General features: G+C 38.6%; 1 protein-coding gene, 1 long non-coding RNA gene and 1 pseudogene across 6 annotated transcripts in view; 2 read left to right on the top strand and 1 right to left on the bottom strand.

The window, feature by feature from the left end:
- The window catches only part of CDKAL1 (CDKAL1 threonylcarbamoyladenosine tRNA methylthiotransferase), a gene marked incomplete at its 5' end in the record, with an annotated part of 619,533 nt that extends 604,062 nt beyond the window's left edge, over window positions 1–15,471 (bottom strand). Inside the window, 4 exons of one of the 2 annotated variants that reach the window (XM_084872776.1) lie at window positions 5,083–5,195; window positions 6,285–6,457; window positions 14,505–14,548; window positions 15,385–15,471. In XM_084872776.1, coding sequence (XP_084728902.1) covers window positions 5,083–5,195; window positions 6,285–6,454 — 283 coding nt within the window. Of the gene's footprint in view, window positions 1–5,082; window positions 5,196–6,284; window positions 6,464–14,504; window positions 14,549–15,384 lie in introns of those variants that run through there. The other variant, XM_084872775.1, reaches the window with a different exon arrangement.
- Window positions 914–2,495, top strand: LOC311618262 (non-selective voltage-gated ion channel VDAC2-like; annotated as a pseudogene). The gene has a single exon. The product of its transcript is annotated as a non-selective voltage-gated ion channel VDAC2-like (transcript).
- Window positions 15,472–15,560: 89 nt separating the features above from the next.
- LOC311616862 overlaps window positions 15,561–26,500 on the top strand; it is a 26,111-nt gene continuing 15,171 nt past the window's right edge. For 2 of the 3 annotated variants that reach the window (XR_014794005.1, XR_014794006.1), the window contains exons 1-2: window positions 15,584–15,673; window positions 17,582–17,670. This is a non-coding gene — a long non-coding RNA (uncharacterized lncRNA). Of the gene's footprint in view, window positions 15,674–17,581; window positions 17,671–26,500 lie in introns of all 3 variants that reach the window. The other variant, XR_014794004.1, reaches the window with a different exon arrangement.

Below are 26,500 nucleotides of genomic sequence, written 5' to 3'. Positions count from 1 at the left end.
GGCCTGGTCACCCCTAACTGCCCTCCCCTACAGACCTGGTCACCCCTAACTGCCCTCCCTTGTAGGCCTGGCCCCCTCCAACTGCCCTCCCCTTAAGCAGAGGCCAGGGCAGGCCAGGAAGCATGGCTTCCTCCATCACTGGGGACAACCCAAGCCTCCTGCTCTCTCCAGCTCCGTGGTTGCCACCATTTTTGTTGGGACTTATTTATCTTCTATAATTGAAGCTTTGTAACCTTGAGCAGAGGTCAGGGCCAGCCAGAGCAGACAGGAAGCCTGGCTTCCTCCATTGCCAGGGAAACCCAAGCCTCCTGCTTGCTCCATGACTGCAGCCATCTTAGTTGGGTTAATTTGCATACTCGCTCTTGATTGGTTGGTTTGTGAGCATAGCAGAGGTGTGGTCAATTTGCATGTTTCTCTTTTATTAGTTCAGTGTTTCCCAAACTTTTGACATATGTGTACCCCTTCTATAATTTTCGTAATGCTGAGTACCCCTCGTACTCATGAGAACATAGAATTAAGCGCAGCTAAGCACGGTGCAGTGCATATCCCCACCAAACTCCGGTGCAATGCGTACCCCCACCAAACTCTTCCCGTACCCCTGAGGGTACGCGTACCACACTTTGGGAAACACTGGTATAGATAATTAAAGCCTAATATGCTAAGTGTCCAGTTGTCCAATTGTCCATTCAACCAAAGCATAATATGCTAATGATATACTAAGACCACTCAACGGCTCACTATGATGTGCAATGACCACCAGGGGGCAGAGACTCCAACTGGTAGGTTAGCTTGTTTCTGGGGTCTAGCCGATCAGGATTGAGCATGACAGGTTGGACACGCCCTGGAGGTCTCCCGCAGTTCCGCAGTTCCACCCCAGCTGGCCAACCTCCCGCATCCTTCCCTAGCCCCGACTGTGCATCGTTAAGGTCCCTCGGCCTGGCCTGTGCCCTCTTGCAATCTGAGACCCCTCAGGGGATGTCCGGTGCACAAAATTCATGCATGGGGGGAGGGGGGTGTCCCTCAGCCCAGGCTGCACCCTCTCCAACCTGGGATCCCTCTCACAATCCAGAGCTGTTTTCAGCCCAATCCCACAGGCCAGGATGAGGGTCCCCACTGGTGCACAAATTCATGCACTGGGCTTCTATTTTTACATTAAAGAATAGAGTTAGGGTTGGGGCAGGTGGAAGTGTCTCCTTCACTTTGCCCTCTACCACGGCAGCCACAGCCCAATGCCAAGCGAGCTGAGCAGCCTCAGCTGTGAGCAGAGTGGCGGGACGACCCCCCCAGGAGATCACTAGTCCACCTCTTCTTGCAGCTTTGCCATGATGACCTACGGACAGAGCTGCGTGCGGCCAATGTGTATTCCTCCATCATATGCTGACCTTGGCAAAGCTACCAGAGATATTTTCAACAAAGGATTTGGTTTTGGGTTGGTGAAACTGGACATGAAAACAAAGTCATGCAGGGGCGTGGAATTCTCAACATCTGGTTCATCTTCAAAGTTATTGGAACCTTGAAGACCAAATATAATTGGTGTGAGAAGGTCTGACTTTCACAGAGAAATGGAACACTGATAACACTCTGGGTACAGAAATCACAATTGAAGACCAGATTTGTCAAGGTTTGAAACCGATATGTGATACCACCTTTTCACCAAACTCAGGAAAGAAAAGTGGTAAAATCAAGTCTTCTTACAAGAGGAAATGTATAAACCTTGGATGTGATGTTGACTTTGATTTTGCAAGACCTGCAATCCATGGTTCAGCTGTCTTTAGTTACGAGGACTGGCTTGCTGGATACCAGATGACCTTTGACAGTGCCAAATCAAAGCAGACAAGGAACAACTTTGCAGTGGGCTATAGGGCTGGGAACTTCCACCTACACACTAATGTCAATGATGGGACAGAATCTGGAGGCTCAACTTATCAGAAAGTATGTGAAGATCTTAACACTTCAGTAACCTCTGCCTGGATTTCAGGTACCAACTGCACTCACTTTGGTATTGCAGCTAAATATCAGTTGGATCCCACTGCTTCCATTTCTGCAAAAGTCAACAACTCTAGTTTAATTGGAGTGGGCTACACTCAGACTCTGAGGCCTGGTGTGAAGCTCACACTGTCTGCTCTGGTAGATGGGAAAAGCATTAATGCTGGTGACCACAAACTGGGGCTTGTTCTGGAGTTGGAGACTTAATCCAACTGAAAGCAACCTCTGGGAATGGATATCAGATGATTTAACCTTAATATATTTCCAATGTGACCAGCAGGCTTTTTTCCCTCCAAGAAGGTGATCAAAACAGGATGAGCTAAACAAGACCTGTGTTTTAATATGTATGTAGACAGTTACTTGTTAGCTGGTTTCTAGTTGAATTGGTTATCTAGTTACCAATGTGGCAGTCCTGCAGTCACCTATACATTATTTAATGTATTTAACTGTAAAATGTGCTACCCACCAATAATGAAATAGACCTTTATGAAAACTGTTAAAAAAAATAAAAAAAATAAAAAAAAGAGTGGAGTTGTAAGACCAAACACAAATTGCTAAGGCACTAAAATTTAAATTAAAGTGTTGGATAATTAACATTACCTAGGAAAAGTCAAACTCTGATTTTTTTAATGTTTAGGGAATTATTTTAAAGGTTATTTTCTTAATACTCAAACTAGCATCCTTAAGAATGTGTTAAGGCAAGCCCAGCCTAAATTGTACTAAAAATTATTAATGAATACAGAGAAATGATTTTAAAATCATATTTTGAATATTTTATCTTAAAAAAAACAAAAGCATTAAGACCAATTTTGTGCCCTGGCAAGGTAGCTCTGTTGGTTAGAGCATCATCCAATATACCAAGGTTGTAGATTCGATGCCCAGTCAGGGCACATACATGAATTAACCAATGCATGCATAAATAAGTGGAACAACAAATCAATCTCTCTCTCTCTCTCTCTCTCTCTCTCTCTCTCTCTCTCACATGAATTAACCAATGCATGCATAAATAAGTGGAACAACAAATCAATCTCTCTCTCTCTCTCTCTCTCTCTCTCTCTCTCTCTCTCTCTGTACCATCCTCTCTCTCTAAAATCAATAATTCTTTTTTTAATTTTTAAAGGCCAATTTTGCTGTCTAAAGAGTAAGTTATCAGCCCAACTGGCATAGCTCAGTGGTTTGAGTGTTGACCTATGGACCAGGAGGTCATGGTTCGATTCCCAGTCAGGGCACATGCCCGGGGTTGAGAGTCCGATCCCCAGTAGGGGGCATGCAGTAGGCAGCCAATCAATGATTCTCTCATCATTGATATTTCTATGTCTCTCTCCCTCTTCCTTCCTCTCTGAAATCAATCTTTTAAAAGAAAATTTAAAAATAAGAAAATCAAAAACATAAAGTTAATAACATATGGTCATTTAGTTAATGAAAAAAACAATACTGTGAAAGAAGCATGTTTCCAGTCCTCCCATCCTCACATGCTATCTTGAAGCAAGGACTTGCCCATCATATATGCAAAGGCAGCTTTGAGGTGTAGAATAATGTTTAAGAGTAGTGTCTTGGAGTGACAGAGAATTCATTTCCTGTATGATTTATGATAAGACACAACCTCTCCATTCTTACTTGTAAAGTAGGGACGCCAATATGTCCTCATATCATGAGAACTAAGCAAGCACTGGCCAGTGCCTGTAACATTTAAATTATGGTGCCATTTAATACAGTAACAGATATAGGTGTGTGTATGTGCTGTTAGTGTATGTGTATATATGTGTGTGTGTGTGTGTGTGTGTGTGTGTGTGTATATATATATATATATATATATATATATATATATATATATATATATCCTAGTTCAGTCCACATGAGAGGACCTAAAAGCACAGTAGCAATGAGCACACCTAGTGTCCAGATCTTCAATCTACTTCTAAATACCATTCTCCTAATGAAAGGGTTCAGGGCTTCTTAGGAAGCCAAGATTGGGGAAAGGAAAATATTACACTAGTACATTTTCAGGTGCCAGGAAATAAGAAAATACTCAATAAAGAATGAGTGGCATGTTGAGAAAACCCAGAAGCCAGCCTGAACAAGGTCCTATGGCCAAAGTTGGAACAATGAGCAGCAAAATAAATAATGGTAATACCAGACTACATCTCACAGAATAAAAAAATTTCCATGGGTCCATACTGATATAAGTAAATGAGAAAGGATAGCTCTTCCTTACATAAGAATTCCAATTAACAAATGTGGATAAAATAAAAAAAACAGAAAATCACCACTAAGCAAATAATGCAGTAATAACTGTTACAGATAAGATCCACAGAGAAATACTAGAATTAGAAAAGGCTGAGGAGAAACAGGATATGTATTCATTACAATGAGAATAATTAATATTAACTTTACTGTGGAGAAATCTGGCAGACAAGGATTAGTTACCTAGTAATAAGATATACTGACATCATGAACACCCTAATATGATGCACTGAGAAGGATATACTATCACTTCTGTACTCTTCTTGCCAAAAAATGCATACATAACCTTATTCTAACCATGAGAAAACATCAGACAAACCTAAGTTGAGGGACATTTTATAAAACAACTAATCTGTTTTCTTCAGCAGTACAAGAAGAAGAAACTGAGAAACTGTCACAGATTAGAGGAGACTAAAAAGACATAACAAATAAATAGGAGATGAGATCCTAGATTGGATCCTGGAAGAGAAAAAGGACATAAATGGGAAAAGCAGTAAAATTCAAAACAGATCCGTAGTTTAAATAACAGTATTGTACTGTACTAATGTTAATTTGTTAATTTATCAATTATACTATAATTATGTAAAATTTTAATATTAAGGGAAGATGGGTGAAGAGCTATGCAAATTCTATACTTTTACTACTTCTCTGAAAGTCAAAACTTATTTCAAAATAGTTCCTGAAGTTCTCTTTAAATATGAAACCCACAGTTATGTAGGGTTTTTTGTTTTGCATTAAAATCATTAAGTTATGCTAATATATCCCTCAATTGCTAAAGCTAGAATACATGCTTCTAAAAAACTTAGCCCTGAAAAATGTAAACAATAAAACACATGACACACATCTCATTACCTGTAATTTTATATCCATAAGCAGCTAGTTGTCCAGCCATATATTCTCCATCTGAATTATTATGAGAACAACCCCATGTTCGTATCCAAATTTTCTGTATGCCTGGAATAGTGCTATTAAACAATCAATAAAAGAAAAAGTAAGTCTCATTAAAAGATTTTTAAAATAAAAAGCACTAGAGGATTTCTGGGCATGTTATGCAAAAAAAAAATATATATATATATATATATATATATATATATATACATACATATATATATATACACACACACACACACACACACACACACACACACACATATATATGTATATATACTCACTGAAACCCATTCACAATCTATTCATTAAAAGTACTTCATATATAAAAATAGAGTTCGGCCTAAACCGGTTTAGCTCAATGGATAGAGCATTGGCTTGCAGACTAAAAGGTTCCAGGTTCGATTCTGGTCAAGGGCATGTACCTTGGTTGCGAGCACATCCCCAGTAGGGGGTGTGCAAGAGGCAGCTGATCGATGCTTCTTTCTCATCAATGTTTCTAACTCTCTATCTCTCTCCCTTCCTCTCTGTAAAAAATGAATAAAATATATTATTAAAAAAAAATAGAGTTCAAAAATGTAATAGTTTTAGGGGGAAAAGGGTACTTTAACAGGAATTGCCCAGTAATTTATAATTAAACAAAAATTACCTTAAGGACATATTCAGGACAAATATGATAAACTTCAGTCCTTTTATAATAGCAGGAAATTTTAACTCCATATATTTTTTTAGTATATTTTATTGATTTTTTTACAGAGAGGGAGAGGGATAGTTAGAAACACTGATGAGAGAAACATCAATCAGCTACCTCCTGCACACCCCTATTCGGGATATGCCCGCAATTGAGGTACATGCCCTTGACCAGAATCGAACCTGGTTTGATTCTGGTCATGTGCATATACCTGGGGTTGCAGACTTGATCCCCAGAAGGGGAAGTGGGGATTTGCAGGAGGCAGCTGGTCAATGATTCTCTCTCATCACTGATGTTTCTATCTCTCTCTTCCTCTCCCTTCCTCTCTGAAAGCAATAAAAGTATTTTTTAATTCAAATAAAAATAAATCTACATATTTCCTCTCAAAAAGTTCAAGCATATTTTTAAAAGAGACATTATGCATATCACATAGACCAGTACTACCCTGGAATATTGATTTTAAAAAAAAGCTTACCTATCACTTGGTGGACTATCTTCCTCTTGCAAACACACTTGGGTATTTCGCCTTCGGGCCTTTGGAAGAATGTGCTTTCTTGCAAAATGCCTATCTTGTGGCTTTGAGTCTTGCTGTGACACAATATCTTCTATGTCATCCAGTAGTGTATCACAGGATGCAGAAGGCATGTTCTTCATCATATAGAAAAGTTATAAATGATACAAACGTATGAGTCCCTCAGAAAATCTGTTTAATATAGCATCACCTATAAAATATCCTTGCTGAATTTGAATCCAATAAAGCCTTTAGATTTAACTTCATATTTACAGAAAATGCAAAGATAAAGATACACAAGGAAACAATCAAAACAATCTTATTGATAGTGGGACATTCCAAAGTTCATATGGAACTATGTCTTCAACCAATCAACATCATGGGAGAAAAAAAGCAGAAGAGGAACTGTGAAAGATCAAAGGAAACTTAAAAGCGCAACAACTAAATGCAATTAATGTTCTTGTTTAGATATTACTTTGTCTAACCAGCTGCAAGACATTTGGGGAATAACTAGGAAAATCAGAGTATGAAGTAGACATCAGATAAGATTAAGATAGTGTTACAAATCAGTGATTTTCAACCTTTTTAATCTCATGGCACATTTAAACTAATTACAAAATTCTTGATCTGACAAAAAATAGGTATAATTTTGATTTACAAAATAATCCTGTATAATAAAAGGGTGATATGCAAATAAACCGATGGCAGAACAACCGAACAACCAATCAAAGCATAATAGCCTAATGATATAATATGCTAAGGCTGCTCAACCACTCTCTATGACTTGCACTGACCACCAGGGGGCAGACAGTCAACCAGTCGACCAGTCCCTTTGGCATGCACTGACTATGTAAATGTTAAGATCCTGGTTGTGATTTGCAAGATATTACCACTGGGAGAAACTAGATAAAGTGTACAGCATCTCCATGTAATTTTATAACAGTACGTGAATTTACAATCATGTAAAAAATGATTAAAGAAAAAATACTATCTTGAATAGAAAATGAGTACACTTACTGATAGTACTACTACCAATACTATGCCCAGGCATTAAGCAAGTGCTCACAATCATCTCATTAACCATTCCCAACAGCTCCATGAGGAAGACAATGTTATTATTCTCACTTTAAAGATAAATCTGAAACACAGAGAAACTAACTTACCCAAGGAAGCACAGCAAGAGCTGCATGCCAGATGAGCCTGAGCCCATGTGCTGTGCGACACTCCACTGAATGACTACTGTTCTCATCTGGGCTGCCTAAACTACTATTAAAGGTCCTATACTCTCTTAAGCTAAGCGAAATTAGCCAGTCAGAGAAAGACAAGTGTCACATGACCTCACTCATATGTGGAATCTAATGAATAAAATAAACTGATGAACAAAATAGACTGAGAGACATAGAAGTATTTAACAGAGAGCAGAATCTCAGAGGGAAGGCAGGGGAAGGTAGGTGGGAAGAGATCAACCAAAGAACTGATATGCATATACACATAACCCATGGACACAGACAATGGGTGGTAAAGGCCTGGGACAGGAGTCAGGGGCAGGCTAGAAGGGGTTAATGGGGAAATAAGGGGACATATGTAATACTTCAACAATGAAGATTAAAAAGAAAAAAAGAACCCTATACTCTCCTCTGATCTCAGCCTCTCTGATGAATTTTCTTTCTCTTTATTTGCCAAATTTTCATCTTTCCATTAACAACTTTCAATTAAGAGTAGCTTCCAGCCAGGCTCATTTTGTGTCCTTTACTGTATGTAGTAATTTACTCTTTACAACTATGACAAATTATGCCCTATAAACAAGACAAACTTATGTTCAAATCTGAGCTAGCTTTGCAAAGATTACAAATAACCCAAGTGGCAATCAATCAAGGACTTGCTAAATTATAGTTAGCATGCATACAACATGGTCATAGAGGAACTGTCACTCACAGAACTCCTCCTTCTCTAGACACAGGAATGAGGCACATGACCCAAGCGTGACAGAGTAACCCATCCTCCGTGTCACAGTGATTTGTTCAGAATTGAATATGACAATCCCTGCCAACAGAATCATATTGAGGATTTCTGTGCCAGAGTTAACAGTAGAAATGACTTCTCTTTTCACTGAAGTGGCTTAGTTGGAAGGATGATAATTTTAATGATACTGGAGACCACTTACCAGTCACAGGGCAGAAAATTAATAATAAAAAATAAAAAATAAAAAAATGGAGCAATAAAGAGCCACACTGATATTATTTGAGTATCTGGATACAACCAATGCCTGAAGCCTGATGCTGCCCAGCTCTGCCCAGTCATGTGAGCCAATAAATTTCTGTGGCTTAAATTAGGTTGAGCTGGGTTTTCTGCTCTTGCAAACAAGAGCCTGGCCAACTCAGTGAACTAGATAAGGTGAAATGAATTAAGTTAGTCTTTCTCAAATTGACTCTATTTGAGGTATTAACTATCTGTGAAAAAATGGTTCTATTTGAGGTATTAACTATCTATGTCAAATTAATTAGGAAATTCTGCCTACTTATAGATTATCAGCATATATTAGTTCAGCAAAGACTGCATGCAATAAAGAAACAAGCGCATGTATCTTAGAAACTTTCTGAAAATTTCTCACAGATCTCCTCTTAATACGGTTAAAGATGGTATTGAAAACAGAAAGCTTGAATGAAGCCGACCTCAGATGCCCTACAACATTCTGCACAGATGGATGACTCTTTGTTTACCCGGAAGTGGTTCTTTGCCCATTTACTCAGCCTACCAGTCTGTTACTATGAATAACTGTCCACCTCCCTAAGAACAATCCTTGTGCTCTAACCTACTCAACAAAGAATTCCAGCAATGCTCCCTCTTCACTAATTGTTTTCCTACTGAATCATTACTATCTGGATATAAACATGCTATTTTTTTGCAATTTAGAAAACAAAAGCTTTATCATGATCCCACTTCCTCCAAATACTGTCTCTATCACATTTCTCTACTTTAAAGAAAAACTTCTTGCAAAAGCTATCTATAAGGCTCTATCAGGGGTCTTCAAACTACGGCCCGCGGGCCACATGCGGCCCGCAGAGGAGTCTGATCCGGCCCGCCAGGTTTTTTGGGCAGTGAGCGCAGCCGAGGTGTTACAGTAGGAATTAGTAGTTCATATAGTCCGGCCCTCCAGCTCTCTGAGGGACCGTGATCTGGCCCCCACTTTAAAAAGTTTGACGACCCCTGCTAGCTGGTTTGGCTCCGTAGGGCATCACCCTGTGAACCCAGCCAGGTTCAATTCCAGTCCAGGGCACATGCCCATGTTGCAGGCTCAATCCTTAGTGTGGTGTGTGTAGGAGGTAGCCAATCAATGATTCTCTCTCATCATTGATGTTTCTATCTCTCTGTCCCTCTCTCTTCTTCTCTGAAATCAATAAAGATATATTAAAAAAATATATCTATACTTACAATATCTAATTAAAAATATATCTATACTTAAAATATCCAATACCCCTCCTGTTCTCTCATGAACCAGGCTTTCACCCCCACCACTCCAGCAAAATTACCTGTCATGATTTCAATGACAGAAATATATACAATGATAAATTCTCAGTCATCTCAAATGACCTCATCTGTAGGGCACTACACTCTCCAAGTTCTCTTCTTACATCATTCCATAAGTCTCCTTGTGGGGACTTTATCTCTGCCAAAGGCCATTTGAATATTTGTAACATCATTTTCAGGCCGTACAAAATTATCAACCCAAAAATTAACTTGCTCTATTTGGTCAAACACTTAATTAACTCACCCTTAATGCTTTGGCAGGGCAGACCAAAAGATTTCACAGGTCTTATATGGCCCTCCTGCCAGATGTTCCCCACCCGAGTTATAGGCATACCCTGTTATCCAATCCATAGCCTTGAAATACCAACTATATGTTTATATAACTGGTCCCAGTCCTCCCCTGAACTTCAGACTCATGTGTCCAACTGCATATCCAACACCCTTATCTGATAGTTATTTCAAACTTAAATTATCGAAAAGGAAACCCTTGATCTTCTCCCTACCTTACCCCACCAGATCCTTCCACAATTTTCCTCATCTCATTTAAAGGCAATCCCAGTCTTCTACCTGCTTCTACCAAAAATCCTGGAATCCTCTCCCTAATCCAATGCACCAACAAAACCTTATTGGCTCTGTCTTCAAAACATATTCATAATCTGACTGGTTTTCACTCTGCCCACTTGTTACATCTGGTCCAAAACAACATCAACTCTTGCCTAGATTATTGACAGTCTCCCTGCTTCTACCCTATTCCCAAAGGACATTTCAGCATAGAAGCCAAGGATCCCTTTAAAATCTAAGTTCAACTCAAGCTTCTGATCAAAATCTTCCAATGTCTTCTACTTCAGAATAAAAAGCCAAAATCATTACACAAATCTGCAAGGACATATGTAATCAGCTTCCTGTTACCTCTCTGACCATAAAGCCTGCCACTCTCCCCATCACTACACTCAGCATTGTGGGCTTCCTCCTAGTTTGTATCTACAAGGTACACGCATCTCAGGATTTTATTCTTGTACAGAACATCTTCAAGCCCTTCAGGAATCTGTTCAAATGTCACCAGCGAGGCCTTTCTGAGCAACTCCCACACCTCATCATATGTACTTATACTTCCTCTTCACTTCATATTCCCACTGCCTACCTTGTTTTCTTACCATAGCATTTCATCACCAGCTTAGATGTTTTCATTATTTTGTTAATGTCTATCTCTACTAGAATATACTTTGTGAGAGTACAGGTTTTTGTGGGCTTTGTTCATTGATTTGTCCCTGGTGGAACCTAGAACTATGTCTAGCATATTGCATATTCTCAATAAATATTTTTTACTGTAGACTACCCAGTCTAACAAAGTATGGTCCCTAGCTATCCCCATTCTGTACCAACTGTACTAACCTTTTGATATTCGCTGAGTAGGCCAAACTAGTTTCTGACTCAGGGGCCTTCAGAATTGCTATTCCTATGTCTGGAAAATCATCCCCAGATATCTGTATGGCTTGCTGCCACTTATATACTCCAATGACACCTCCTTGGAAAAGCCTTTTAAAATAACCACCCACTGATCAAGAATTCCACACATTCTCACTAACCTCTAACCATGCTTTATGTTTCATTTTTCTTCATAGAATTAACCTATCTGATACCATACATACAACTGCATCTGTCTTTATCATTAAAGTGTAAACTGTACAAGGACAAAGGAATCCATCTCTTTTTCACCACTGTATCCACACCTATAACAATGCCTAGCACATAGCAGGCACACAATATTTGTTGAAGGACAACTTAATATGTGAATAAATACTTGTTTAAGCAACATTTAGCTAATCTTTCTGTAACAAAGGAAAAAATCCTTACTCCGGATGAAAAGATAAAGAAAATACCTAATCTCTAGGGCTTCTTCTATCACTATTATCATATATAAAAGCCTAAGTGACCATTCAACCAGTAGGTATGACACACACTGACCACCAAGGGGAAGACGCTCAATGCACAGGCATGGATACATGAAACAGACTGATGAATCTCAGAAGGAAGGGGGGAGAAGGGAGGGTGAGAAGAGATTAACCAAAGATATTATATGTATACTAGAGGCTCGGTGCACAGATTCATGCACGAGTGGGGTCCCTCGGCCTGGCCTGCAAGGATCAGGTTGAAACCAGCAGTCCAACATCCCCCAATGGATCCTAGATTGCGAGAGGGCACAGGCCAGGCCAAGGGACCCACCAGTGCACGAATCTGTATGCTAGGCCTCTAATATGAAAAAAAAATAAGTGTGCAAGTCTAAAACCGGGTAGTGCCTTTGAATGTTACTAAAGAGCAACTGAAGGCCTATTAATTGAATGACATATTAAAAGCCTCTTTTTCACATTACACAATTTTAACATCCCACGAAAAAAGAAGAGGGAAAAAAATGGAAGAAGAGAGATGAGAAGGGTCTGCTGCAGTTGACATACAATATCACAGTTAGAGAAGTAGGGAACATTGTTAAACTTCTTATTATACAGAAGTGAAGTCAAGAAAAGCTAAAAGACTTGATCACTGACAGAGCTAGAATTAGAACCTAGGCCTTCTCTCAACACCAAACTCTGCCTCATTGGCAAAGCACAAGCAATGCAAGAGTCTAATTTGACCTTAAGATATAAACACATTCCAAAAAATATATGGGCAAAGGAAAAACATAAACAGAGGAAAGAATGTTTAAACACACTAATAACAAGTGTTTAAATATGAATTATTTTTTACCCTAACAATTAAAAAAAAAAAAAAACTGACAACCCTACTGCTAGCTGAAAGCCTGGTAGAACTGGCATATCCTTTCTGGAGGACAATCTGGAAGTACATATCAAACTTTAAACTATATATATCCCTTAACCTAACAATTCCATTTCTAGCCTTCTGGATGACTGTGATGTCCACTAAAGTTCGAAATTACTGTCCTAGAGTTGTTCTTCTATAAAAAATCATCTAGCATGTTTTTCAAAAATACATTGTCTAGCTCTGGTCAATGTGGCTCAGCTGGTTGGAGCATCAAGATCCCTTACACTGAAAGGGATATGGGTTTGATTCCCAGTCAGGGTACCTAGCTGAGTTTCAGGTTCAATCCCCAATTAGGACACATACAGCAAGGTGGCCAATCAATATTTCTCTCTCACATCAATGTTTCTCTTTATCTATTTATCTTTCTCTCTCCCCTTCCTTCCTTCCTCCCTCTCCCCTGTCTCTAAAGCCAATAAGCATGTCTTTGGGTAAGGATTTAAAAATAGATATATCTAGTCAGCTGATTTTCAACAAGGGTGCCAAGAAAATTCAATAAGGGAAAGAATAGTCTGTGCCCTTTTGTAGCCAAAATATGATTGTTGTAACTACTGGCACAAAGCCTTCTTTATCTCTGGAATAATATACAAGTTACTGGCCAGTTGATCTGCTGGGGTGTGAAGAAGTGGGTGAAAGGAGAAGCTAGAAAGTAAGGTGAAGCTAAGAGAGAAGCGCAGAGGTAGTTGATATGTGAGGCTACAGAGACCAATCCATGTGCTGAACAGGGGAGACAGGAGAAGCTGCTGAGGCAGAGAGCTTAGGTACCGCTACAATGTGAGATGGTGAGTCTAGGAGGCAGTGTGCAGCCACTCAGATAATAGCTGTGGGTACAGAAACTAATTCTGCTTTGTGGGGAAAGATGTACACATTAACCAGCTGGTGTCCGGCTGCTTGCCTGTATAGGCCTGCTGTAAAGAACTGTTTTTGTCTGAAGGGTATATGGCCACTGGCTTCTGCAATAAGGAGTCATTCTTATATGACCACAACTTCTCATGTCTTCTCCAGTCCAGCCCCAGACAGAGGGGCCCGGACCCAACACCTGTAACTAGTGAGCAGAAAATAAAAAAGGAACTTGGACTAAGTTCCCAACAGTTAGTACAGTGGTAGGCTTCAAGAAGGAACCTGCTCTGGTATAGTCGGAAAGAATTTAGAATATATGGACTCAAAGCAACTGAGAACAGCAATGCTGACCAGTGCTCTGGCAGTGCTCATGCTGTCTCTGAAAAGAATACATTAAAAAAAACAACTACTAAGTAACAGAAAGACAAATAAACAAGTGTAAAATATGGGCAAAGGATTTGAATAGACATTTCTCCAATGAAGATGTACAAATGGCCAATAAGCATATGAAAAGGTGTCAACATCATTAGCTATCAGGGATGCAAATCAGAATCATGAGATGTCAACTTCACACCCACTTGGATGACTAGAATCAGAAAGTCAGAGAATAACATTGTGGATCAGAACACACAGAGAGAGAGAACAGAAAAGAGAAAAGGGTACAGGACCATATCTTGAGAAACTCCAAATTTAACAGCCAAAAGAAGAGAAGCAGCTTTTAATGAAAACCAAGATGTGGTTGCCAGAAAAGGAGCAAATCAGTTGGTCATAGAAGGCAAAGGCAGAGAGCTCATCAAAGCAGTGGACACAGTCAGTGCAATTTAATACAGATAAAAGATTAAGCAAAATGAATGAAAGTGTTTCTTGGATTTAGTGATATGGAGATCATAGCATTTCCATACAATGATAGTGACAAAATTACTAAGAACCTAGGCTATCTTTTTGCACATTATAATGTGTAACATGTCACTCAAACATTGAAGGTTTAAAATAAATGAGTACCTTGATTATCTGCAATTAGTCTCAAATCCTCTTGAAAGATGAGTCTGGAAAATAAAAATTGATTAGAAAAAAACAAGACAAATTCACAAAACCACAGTAAGGACTCTTTAAAATTACCAGCTGACAAATTCACAAAACCACAGTAAGGACTCTTTAAAATTACCTAAAAGAGATCAGCCTCCATAAAGGACTATCTTATAAAGCAAGGTTAATACTACTTCCAACTTCTTACTGAGTAGGACAGGTGTGTTGACATCTGCCACATTTGCCAAGAATGAGATCCAGCGTCCGCCCACAGTAATAAATACTATCCTGCATTATAACACGTCTGCGTGATTCTAGGAAGAGCAACGACTACAAAACAGCAATGCATATGAAGTAGGCATCCAGACCACCTTCCATCCGGAAGACACGTTGTCGGCCCCAGATTCAGACTGGTTTCACACGTAAACGAGAAAGAAAAGGGAAGGCACAAGACACCTACCCTGATGACCAACTTCGGTTTAAATCCTTAATGAGACACAGCTCTGTAAAAGCTACTGCGACAGCCACCTGCCATCCTGCACGTTCACTAAGGCAGACAGTGCGAGGACGAATGCAGCGCATCTTGACGATAGAGCCGAGGTCCCTTCAATACTCCCTACAGCCCTGCAGCCCCTGAGGCCAACGACCCCGTCCTCACTTTGGGCAGGACTTCCAGCCTCTCTGTTCCCTCCTCCCACCTGGCAAGTCCCCCTTTTAACTGCGAAACAAGTCATCCAACAGCCAGGGAGAGACTGAAACTGGAGGGGAAGGCTCCGAACTAAAAGGCGTACGTGCCAACCTCTGTCCCACACGGACCCCTCCACCCCCGTCACCCAAAAGTCGCGAAATTACAAACCAGTCCTAAATGACACTCGCCGCTCTCGCACCGCGCAGACTTCAGATGGAGCTCGCCATGACACTGACGTCCCGCCACGCTCATTACGCATGCCCGGCGACGGTGGCCCGCGAAGACCAAACTGCGTCACGGCTGGAGCGCGACCTCTGGTGTGACACAATCCAGTGAGGATTGCACTTACAGGTCCTCCGGGAGCCGTGGTAAAAGTACAACCTCGAGGCATCGGGTTCTTAGGATCGCTAAATAGCTAACCTCTGAGCTCTTACTATGTATCAGTCACTGTGTTAAGGTAAGGGCTTTGCATAAACATCTTCTTCCGATTCATTCATTATCACATCTTACCGTACCGAAGAGAAAACCGGAAGTCTAAGTACTTGCCCCAAGCTACTACCTGGTAATGACTGACCTCTGTGATGAACCCGGCTTTCCTGGCTCCCAAAGAACCAGCCCTTTTCGTTACGTTTTCTAGCTTACTCAACCGTTTGTGAAAAGCGGTTATATTAGGGAAGAGAGCAGGAGAGGATAGAGAAAGAACAAAGGTAGATTAAATTTTAATATGGGTCATTTAGCACCAACCAAGTTTTGTTTTTTAATGTTCAGAAGCCAGTTTAGCAGCCAAACTGTAAGGCAGTTTAGCGGAGAAAGAAAACTTGGATGGAGTATACTGATTCTGACCTGGTCATCTTACATGCGTTATGTCACTTTATGTTCTTTCCCCAAGACACTGTGTTTGACCTTCTGTTCCCCAGAAGAACGTTTGTACTTCAAAATGTGGAGCCCATGAGCCAAAAACAGAAAGTCAGACCCTAGCTGGTTTGGCTCAGTAGATAGAGTGTCAGTCTGCAGACTGAAGGGTCCCAGGTTCGGTTCTGGTCCAGGGCACAGCCTGGGGTGCGGGCTCATCCCCAATAAGGGGAGTGCAGGAGGCAGGCGATTGGTGATTCTATCTCATTATAGATGTTTCTATCTCTTCCTCTCTCTTCCTCTCTGAAATCAATAAAATATATATTTTTTTAAAAAACGAAAGTCAGAAATCTTGAGTTTTATATCTGACTCTGGGTTTCACAGTGATTTGGAGTAATTGCCTTATTTTATAAATGTATTTTTTAGTGCAATTTCCTCGAGTTAAAGTGCCTCCCTATGCTCATCCATATTCATAAAAGAATCTGATCTGTCACCTGGGAGCCACTGCAATCCACCCAATGAATTATCTATAATAATAAAAGGGTGATATGATAATTAGACCAGACATCCTTCCAGACAAAGCTGGGGCTGGGAGGGTAGCCAGTGCCAACAGCCGGGGGAAGGAAGACCTACACTTGCACAAATTTCGGACATCGGGCCTCTAGTAATTATATGTTTATGTTGCCCCATCTCTTTTACTAGGCCAAAAATAATCCTTGGGTTATCTTCTTGGTTATAATCCCACTGACTAGAACACATGTGTCAAACACAAGGCCCGCGGGCCAAATCCAGCCCACCAGGCCTTGCAATGTGGCCCGCACCGCACTGTCATCACTGCACTCCGCTGTCAGTTTATGACATTGTCAGTTTATGACTGTTCAGTAAACCATTCGGCTGGCGATTTAGGCTGGATTTTAGATTTTGGCCCCTTCTCTGATTGAGTTCGACACCCCTAGACTAGAACATAATCTTGCACCCAATAGCCACTCAATAAACATATAAATAACTCTACCCCTTTTCCCCAAGATCTAGTTAAATTCAATTGAAAAAATTTTATTGAGTGCATACCACATGACCTCAAACACTGCTGGATGCTATAGCTAGAAAGGAAAAAGACCACTCCCACCATTATTTCAGCCTACTTTAAAAAAATAGTTTCAGTAGAGAAGAGCAGTCACCATGGAAGATAAACGCAGATCTGTGGATCACAAAAAGGAGGTTCCTCCTCTTGCATAAAGAGATCAAGATTTCCCACATGGAGGAAGTAAGGGAAATGGATGAAGTATTCCAGGCTGGGAAGACAATGAGAGAAAATGCATAGAGGCCTGAAACTGTTAACTAATGTACATCATAAAAGCAAGCAGGGAAAAGTTGGTAGAGAAGGCTAGAGAGGGAAAGTACAAGAACCAAATTAAGGTGAGCTACTTTAGTAAGGTGGCTACAATGGAGACATTAGACCTAATTCTGGATGTATTAGGTAGCATGAAAGTGACTGAGCAAATTCTTCTCTCAGGAAAGTGTGCTGAGAACAAAACTTCAGACATGAAGAAATATTAAAAGCCTATATGAGGACTCTATTCCTAAGCAGATCCTCCTGTGACGGTAATGACATATTGCATGGGATCTACTGGTTTTACTTGAAATGGAGAGAGAAAGAAACTTGCCATTATTGATGTACCATATAAGGATCAAACCGCAAAATCACTAACTTGCTGTCTGTCCAACTGAGTGAAAATGGGTTGCTTATTTTCCTAAGAATTCCAAGTTTTGTATGTATGGGACTGCTTCATAAACTGAACAGTTTTCTTTGGGAAGAGGGTTGTAATAGTTTCCATTAGACTCACTTTCTGTGAGGTTTAGGTGGCTTGCTAATATGTATTAGAATTGTCCACTCAACAGCCCAATGTAAGACCACCCAGGTGGCCTTCCGTGTTTTGCACTAAATTTTAGCAATAAGCTATTGAAGTTAGCTAATGGGAGATTATATGTCACCAATCCAAGTGTTTCAAAATGTAGCTTGGGATCCAAAGGAAATAAATTTGAGGTTCCATTATTTTCAGAGATTTTATAAGAATCATCAAGAGAATTTAATATCTTTTTTATGTATTTTTTGTTCATTTTAACCTTTCCAAGCAAATTAAAGTGTATGAACACATAGACACACACACACACACACACACACACACACCTATATAAGGAATGGGAAATGGGAAGGGATGACAGAAGAGATACTGAGAAAGTAGAATTATCAAGACTTAGTAAGTGATAGGTGCCAAAGAAAATAATACAAAGATGTTTCCAAGTTTTGGATAAAGTGACTAAGTCCAATACCTTTGGTGAAATCTGTCTAGTTAGGGACTTATAATCTGAATCATTTGAAAAACCCTTGACCCTCCCTCAAAGAATTTATATAGCAGATATGCTCACGATTAACAAAATAACATATGTGCTAGATTATTCTTTGAAAGTGTTGGAATTAGCAAGACTGGAAACCCTCTCTAGCTTCTCACTAAGCGTATATAGTATATACTATAAATATACTTATGGTATATACTAGATAGCTCTTTGAAAAGAACAAGGTTGCATTTAATGTGCTATCAAACAAAGTTGCAACATTATGTATACAGTGTGTGAATACAGTCATTGAAGATAGATAGTATATTTGATAGAATATATAAGTAACTGGTAATGGGGTTGTGTTTAGGAAAAGGAGCTGAGTGGCTAAAATAAGATTTTTTTTCTGTATACCACTTTGTATTTTTTATTTTTGTACAATACAAATGTATTCTTTACTCAAAAAATAAATGGGTACATATTATTAATCAAGTTAAGACAGCATTTGATAATTTATAAAGTACTGGTTTATCTAGTACATTGTAGTGATGAAATTTAATTTTCCCCTATATGAATATTTAAATTTTAAATCTTTTTTTACTGTGGTAAGATATACATGACATGACATTTACCATTGTAACCATTTCTGATTATACAGTTTAGTAGCATTGAGCACATTAAGGTTATTTTTTTTTAATATATTTTATTGATATTTTATTGAGAGGAAGAGAGAGGGATAGAGAGCTAGAAACATCGATGAGAAAGAATCATTGATCAGCTGCCTCCTGCACACCCCCCACTTGGGACGTGCCCGCAACCACGGTACATGCCCTTGACCGGAATCGAACCCGGGACCCTTCAGTCAGCAGGCCGATGCTCTATCCACTGAGCCAAACCGGTCTCGGCCATTAAGGTTATTTTTGTGCACCCATCACCACCCATCATCTCCAGAACTTGTTCACCTCCAAAACTGAAACTCTGTACTCATTCAACTACTGCTCCTCCCCTCTCCACCCAGCTTCTGGCAACCACCATTCTGCTTTCTGTCTGTATGAAGGTGACTGTTCTAGGTGCCTCTTACAATATTTGTTCTTTTTAGCTTCTTTTTTTTCATTTGGCATAATGTCTTCAAGGTTCATTCATGTTGTAGCATGTCAGAATTTTCTTCCTTTTTGAAGTTGAATAACATTCCATTGTATGTTTATGCCACATTTTGTTTATAACTTTTAAGTCTTTACACTTTATCTCTCAAATTAGATTGTAAATTTCACAAGAATAGACATTCAATATTATTAATTCTTTTTAGCCCATAATATAATGTTAAATGTTTTATAAATGTTTGGTGCTAGACAAATTGGTATATTCTATTAAAAATGCAAGTGAATCTAGAAAATAATAATAAAAGTTAACTTTTTTGAGAACTTATAAATGTGTCAGTAAGCCATATTAAGCCCTCTATGTGAATTCTCAAATGCATTTATCATAATTATTCTCTTATTTGATAAGTCAGGAGTACTATTGTTATCCTCTCATTATCCTTTCTTTTACTGAGTCATAGGCAGTGTGAGTTAATTTAAGTCATTTTTAAATCATTTTTTTATTTTTCAATTACAGTTGACATCAATATTATATTAGTTTCAGGTGTACACCTCAGTGATTAGACAGTACATAACTTACTAAGTGATCATCTGAGACTCTTGTAGTCATCAGACACTATACATAGTTATTAAAATATTATTGACTGTATTCCCTATGATATACTTTACATCCCCATGACTATTTGGTAATAACCTATTGTACTTCTTAATCCTTTCACCTTACTCACCCATCTCCCACCCCCCAACTCCCATCCAGCCATCAAAATGTTCTCTGTATCTGAAAGTCTGTTTCTGCTCAGCTTGTTCATTTATTTTGTTTTTTAGATTTAATTGTTGATAGATGTGTGTTTATTGTAATTTTATTGTTCATAATTTTCATTTTTTTCTTTTTCTTTTTAAAGAAAATCCTTTAACATTTCATGTAAAACTGGTTTGGTGGTGATGAACCCCTATAGCTTTTTCTTGTTTGTGAAGCTCTTCAATTCTAAATGAGAACTTTGCTGGATAGAGTAATTTTGGTTGTAGGTCCTTTTCATCACTTTGAATATTTATAGCCAATCCCTTCTGGTCTGAAAAGTTTCTGTTGAGAAATCAGCTGATCGTGTTATGAGAGCTATTTATAGGTAACTGCATTCCTTTGCTGCTTTTAAGATTTTTGTTTTTGTCTTTAATGTTTTGCATTTTAATTATGCTATGTTTTGGTGTGGGCCTCTTTGGGTTCATCTTGTTTGGGACTCACTATACTTGTGTGTCTATTTCCTTCACCAGTTTAGAGAAGTTTTCTGTCATTATTTTTTCAAATAGGTTTTCAATTTCTTGCTTTCTCTCTTCTCCTGGCACATCCATGCTGTGAATGTTGGTATGCTTGAAGTTGTCCCAGAGGCTCTTTACACTATCTTCATTTTTTGGATTCTTTTTTCTTCCTGCTGTTCTGATTGGGTGATTTTTTTCTTCCTTATATTCAAAATGCTGATTTGATTCTCAGCTTTATCTACTCTACTGTTTATTCCCTGTAAATTATTCTTCATTTCATTAGTGTACCCTTTGTTACTGGCTGGTTCTTTTAAAATTGTTTCCGTGTCCATTTTTATACTATTGAAGTTTTCCCTAAGTTCACTGAGCATTCTATAACCAGTGTTCTGAACTCTGCATCTAGTAGATTAATTGTCTCCATTTTTTAAATTCTTTTTCTAGAGTTTTCTTCTGTTCTTTCATTTGAGTCATGTTTCTTTGTCTCATCATTTTGACAGCCTACCTCTGTTTGTTTCTATGTATTGGGCAAAGCTGCTATGTCTCTCAGGCTTGGTAGGATGGCCTAATGTAAAGTCCAATGGCACAGCCTTCCCAAGCACCCAAGCTGGGCACTTCAGGTGCACCCTACCTATGTGGGCTGTGTATATCCTCCTATTGTAGTTAAGCCATGATTGCTCTTGGCACATCAATGGGAGGGATTTATCACCAGCCGATCTGCTCCAGACACTGGCTGAGACCACCAACCACCATGGAGGATCAACTGTTCAGGGACCCATCCTATGGAGCAGGACTTACTTCAATGAGGTTCTGGTGCCCGCTGAGTCTGCCACTTGAGTGTGTAACTTGTGGAGGTGGTTGGGTGAGGCATCGATATGGTCTAAAGCTGTACACCAGATACACTGGCTTTGGGGCCTCCTGGGAGTTGCAGACCAAGGTCAGCTGCCACATGTGTTCTGCCTAGGGCCACCTGGCATGAGCTACAAAGTGATCTGCACATAACTGCTACTGGTGCTGGGCTTGGAGCTATACAAGCTGCATACCAAGGCTGCTCCTAATGTCAGGCCTGGGGCCATTTAGCAAGAAGTACAGGACTTTATGAAATAGATCGTTCATATGGAAAAGCCACTGGAAAAAGCTTGTGTGGGCCTGCAAGTTTGGTGGGGTGGACTCTCCAGGAATCACCTGGGCAGAGTGGGCAGTGTGTACCACATTGATGGAAACTCAGATATGGTGCCCACCTGCAGACTCTGGGGGAAGGGCTCAGAAAAGGAACAATGGCCTCTGCCAGCACTTTTGTCTAGTAGAAAGTTGCCCTCACCCCCACACAGACAGCTCTTGCCTTGATACCAGACAATTCATTTCCTCCCTATATGTCCTTGAATCCTTTTAAATTGCTTCCCCAGCACTGGAGCTCAGAGGAAGTGAGTCTGAGTAAGTCCGTTAGTAGGCCTTTTAAGAGGAACTGCCTGGGACTCCAAAAGCTCTCTGTATTTCTCAGCGATAGTTCCCCCTTGTTTTATAGCCAAAATTTATGGGAACTTTTATTCCTGGCAATGGAACCCTGAGCTGGGGTTCCTGGTGTGGAGCTGAGACCTTCCTTGCTTTTAATGGAGGACCTCCACAGCTGAGCTATCCTTCCCAATCTTTATCCACTACATATGGATATGGGACCAGCTCATTCTGCATCTCTGCCTCTCCTACCTATCTTGATGTGACTTCTTCTTTAATTCCCTAGGACTTCTATTCAGCTATATTTCTGGTGGTTCTGAATGATTGGGGCTCTGTAATTTAGTTGTAATCTTGATGTGGTTATGGGAGGATGTGAGTACATTTACCTATACTGTCATCTTGACCAGAAGTAGTTCAGGGTTTTTTTGTTTGTTTGTTTTATCTTTGTTTTAATAATTCTATAGGAATACTTAAGAAGAAAGAAACTGCATGCTTTAATCAAAAGTATGAAAGGGAATTGAAGATAAAGGAAATGCGAAATAAAACCTATAAGCCTTCAGAGTAATTGACTCATTGTTTTATGTAAAACTTTACAATGAAAATTGAAGAGAAAATGTAGACAATAATGAAGTTAGAGAATTCTTACTATCTCAGCCATTGAGCAAAAACAAAAGAATAAAACATGAAAAGTATAAATATTTAAGAATATATATTTTAGATTTAGCATATTATGATCTGAGCAATTAGCAGTGTTTATAAATTGTACCAATCAGTATCTTTTTATGAGAAATAAATTAGGAAATTCACTCAAAAAATGGTAATAAGTATATGTGAAATTTTCTGTATAGAATACGAGGGATCAAATTTAAAATGGATTAATCTATTTCTTATATGAGATAAAAGTATAAGTAATAAGTGTTCTCAATTTTTAAAATGCAATAAACCACCATGTATTGTGCAGATATAACATTATTTATGTTAGCTTACCATTGTATTTGACAGAAAGCTAATTGTATTTTCTCAAGCAAAAGGATGAGGGGGCCTATGATAGTTAATGCTAGACCTAAGGATTTTGATTGGGACTGATGAATTAAGTGTCAGAGTAAATTCCCAAACTGGACACCATGCAACTAAAGCAGTTTTTTAGAAATATTTTTCAGGTATTAATTTTCATAAAGTATTGAAGCTAAGGAAACAACTTAGGATATTATCACAGTACTCTAAATATGAAGCCAAGAAGGAAGATGGGTGACCAAAGAGATAGGGGGAAAGGAAGGGATACAAGAACTATGTCAAAAGAAAATTTAACCCAAATAGGTGAAAGCTTCAATGCAGAGGATAGAAAGGAAGGATACTGATGTTCTTAATAAATTGGAAAAAAATGTTATAAAACCATGAAGTGCAGTAAATTAACCTTCTGTTGCTTTGGAACTGATGCTACATTTTCTCTATGGAATCTGACCACTAGGGGTCAGAGTGTTATACTTCTAATATCAGGTATATAATTCTACAAATTTACACTAATTGGTTTGGCTCTATTCTATAATTAATTTCATGTTTTACTCCCCCCATTCTCAGTATAAGAATACTTAGGTGGTTTGGGGATTGTGCCTGTGGCCCAAGCTATAGCAATGAGAGTACCTCATTCCTTTGCTACAGTGCAACCCCAGTCAGGCCAGAGTGAATTCTGGGCTTACTCCACCTGAAGAATCTGTGCTGGAGCTTCTTCATGTGGAGAACACCTGCCTAAGACCCAAGCTCTTTCAAAGGAAGGTACAGTTGAGCAAAAATGAAAGAAATCAGTAAGTTCTGAAGACAGCTATAAGTCCCCTACATCCATATATGCCTGGAGCTAGGTTTACTTCTGAGCTGTTCAGTTTTGTCCACAAGTAAATTCTCCCCGTTTTATACCTTAAGCTAATTTGAGTGATTTTATTTCACTTGCCAACAAAGTAGTACTGGCTAAACTTCTTATTTTTACACATTCTCTTGACTTTTAAACAAATAATTTGTATCTGTTATCTAACTATCTGGTTGTTCATAAATATCTGTGGGAAAGAGACATATGATGTTTTCTCTGTCCTTCAGTAATATATCAATCAGATAGTAAACTTTTGAGTCAAATCATAACACATTTTTAAGTGTATACAGTGTACCAAGGATTGTATTAATACTCAGAAAAAAATACTAATATCTCTGCCCTCTTAGGAGTTTATATGCTAACAATAAACAGATATATAATACAGTATTGTTTATAGAGATCAACAATATACAATAAAATAAATACGATATAAATAAAAATTCTACTTTGCATTCAAAGATGATAAAAATGGCCAAAAATTGCAACAGATTAAGGAGAACCAAGATGAGGGCTTGTGATTTTTAAAGATAGTGGTCACTCACTGGGAAAAAGACCTTTGAGCAAAAGCTTGAAAAAGAGAAGGAGGTTAGCTAATTAATGTGTGGGGCAAGAAGGAAATTCAGGGAAAAGAGAACAGCCAGTGGAAAGACTCTAAGGGAGGAGCAAGCTTGGCAGGGCCAAGAGAAAGCAGGAAGATCAAAGTGGTTGGAATGGAATGAGTAGTAAGAAAGGAGGTCAGATATTAACAAAACCAGATTGTATATGGCTCCTGGGCCATAGTCAGATCTTTAGCCTTTACTCTGAAAGAAATGGGAGCCAGTAGAGTGTTACTAGAAGAGGAATGGATCAAGAAGTTCAGTTAAAAAGCTTTTGTAATAATCCAGGCAAGCACTTATGGTATCCTGGACTAGTGAGGTTACAGTAGAGGTGATAAGAAATGGTTAGATTGTGGATGTAATTAAAGACATACTCATAATATTTCCTGTAGAATATATTTAAGATATGAGGAGGAAAAAAATAGAAAAGAAGGGTAATTTCAAAGATTTTTGGCCTGGATACAAGAAGAATGAAATTGCCATCAGTGGAGCTGGAAGAGATAGATAAAAGAAAGAAAGAATTGGGGTATTTTATTTTTTACTTTTAATTTTTTAAAATAATGTTAGATTTTTTTAAGTTTAAAAAATATTACAATTAACACAAAAATATTATAATTACAAGTAACTTTCACCCAGCTCCTTCAGATGATAACATTTTACAAGACCAAAGTATAATTATAAGCGAGGGAATTAACGTTGATATGATGCTACTAACTGTCCCAATCTAGGAAAGTTTCTCCTCCTTTCTTTGTCTTTCATGACCTTGACATTTTTTAAGAATACTGATCAGTTAATTTATAAAATTTTCCGCAATTGAGTTGGCCATGGTTATAAATTTTTGGCTATACCACTATAGAAGTGATGTCATTATATCAAGGAGGAGCATGATGTTGATATGTCTCATTACCATTGATGTACTTGCAACACTGTCTCTCCAATGTAAAGTTATGATTTTTCTGTTTGTTATTAGTAAGTGTCTTGTGGGGTGATACTTTGAGATTATGTAAGTATCTTGTTTCTCAGCATGTATTTCCCACTAATTTGGCACCTATTAATGACGCTTGTAGGCAACAATAATTACTGTGCTGTTTGCCAAACAGTAATTTTCTCATTTCTATTAATTCTTCTACTTTTATTATTATATGATCTGTCCCTTCTCATTTATTTATCTGTCCAATAATTTATATTATTATGGATATTTCTTTTTTCATGTCTTATATTCCACTACCCTATTTCCCCGAAAATAAGACAGTGTCTTATATTAATTTTTGCTCCCAAAGATGTGCTAGATCTTATTTCCAGGGAATGTCTTATTTTTCCATAAAGAAGAATACAGTACACATTTATTGTTAAATGAAAATAAAGGAAATTTATTACCTGTATACGTACGGTAGTTGTCAACACAAACCAGACAAACTGTGAATCCTACAGTATCAAGAATTTACTCATTTATTCAATGACAATCATGTCATCATCTTCTGGAATATCATCATAACAATCCAATTCCTGAATTTCCTGGTGAATTTCTTGTGACTCCATTTCTTTCAGAATCAGTGGACCAAATCTTTCATGTTTAGCCTAGGAGGGGCCTTATTTTCGGGGGGATGCCTTATATTTCACTCAGAAGGAAACATGTAAGTAGGTCTTATTTTCAGAGGATGTCTTATTTTCAGGGAAACACGGTAGTAGCATGATTTTGATGCTCACATTATCCCAGATTTGGTCTTTGACCTTCAGGTTTGCTTCTGTATTCTTTTGATGTGTCTCTCCCCCCTCCCTTTTTTTTTTTTTTTTTTTTTTTTTTTTACTTTTATTTAGCACTTTCTTATTTCCTGGATCAT

This window comes from Pipistrellus hanaki (assembly GCF_964339955.1).
Source record: "Pipistrellus hanaki genome assembly, chromosome: 2".
Lineage (NCBI taxonomy): Eukaryota > Metazoa > Chordata > Mammalia > Chiroptera > Vespertilionidae > Pipistrellus > Pipistrellus hanaki.
The sequence above is the reverse complement of the archived record's forward strand: the minus strand, read 5'-3'. Positions and strand labels throughout refer to the sequence as shown.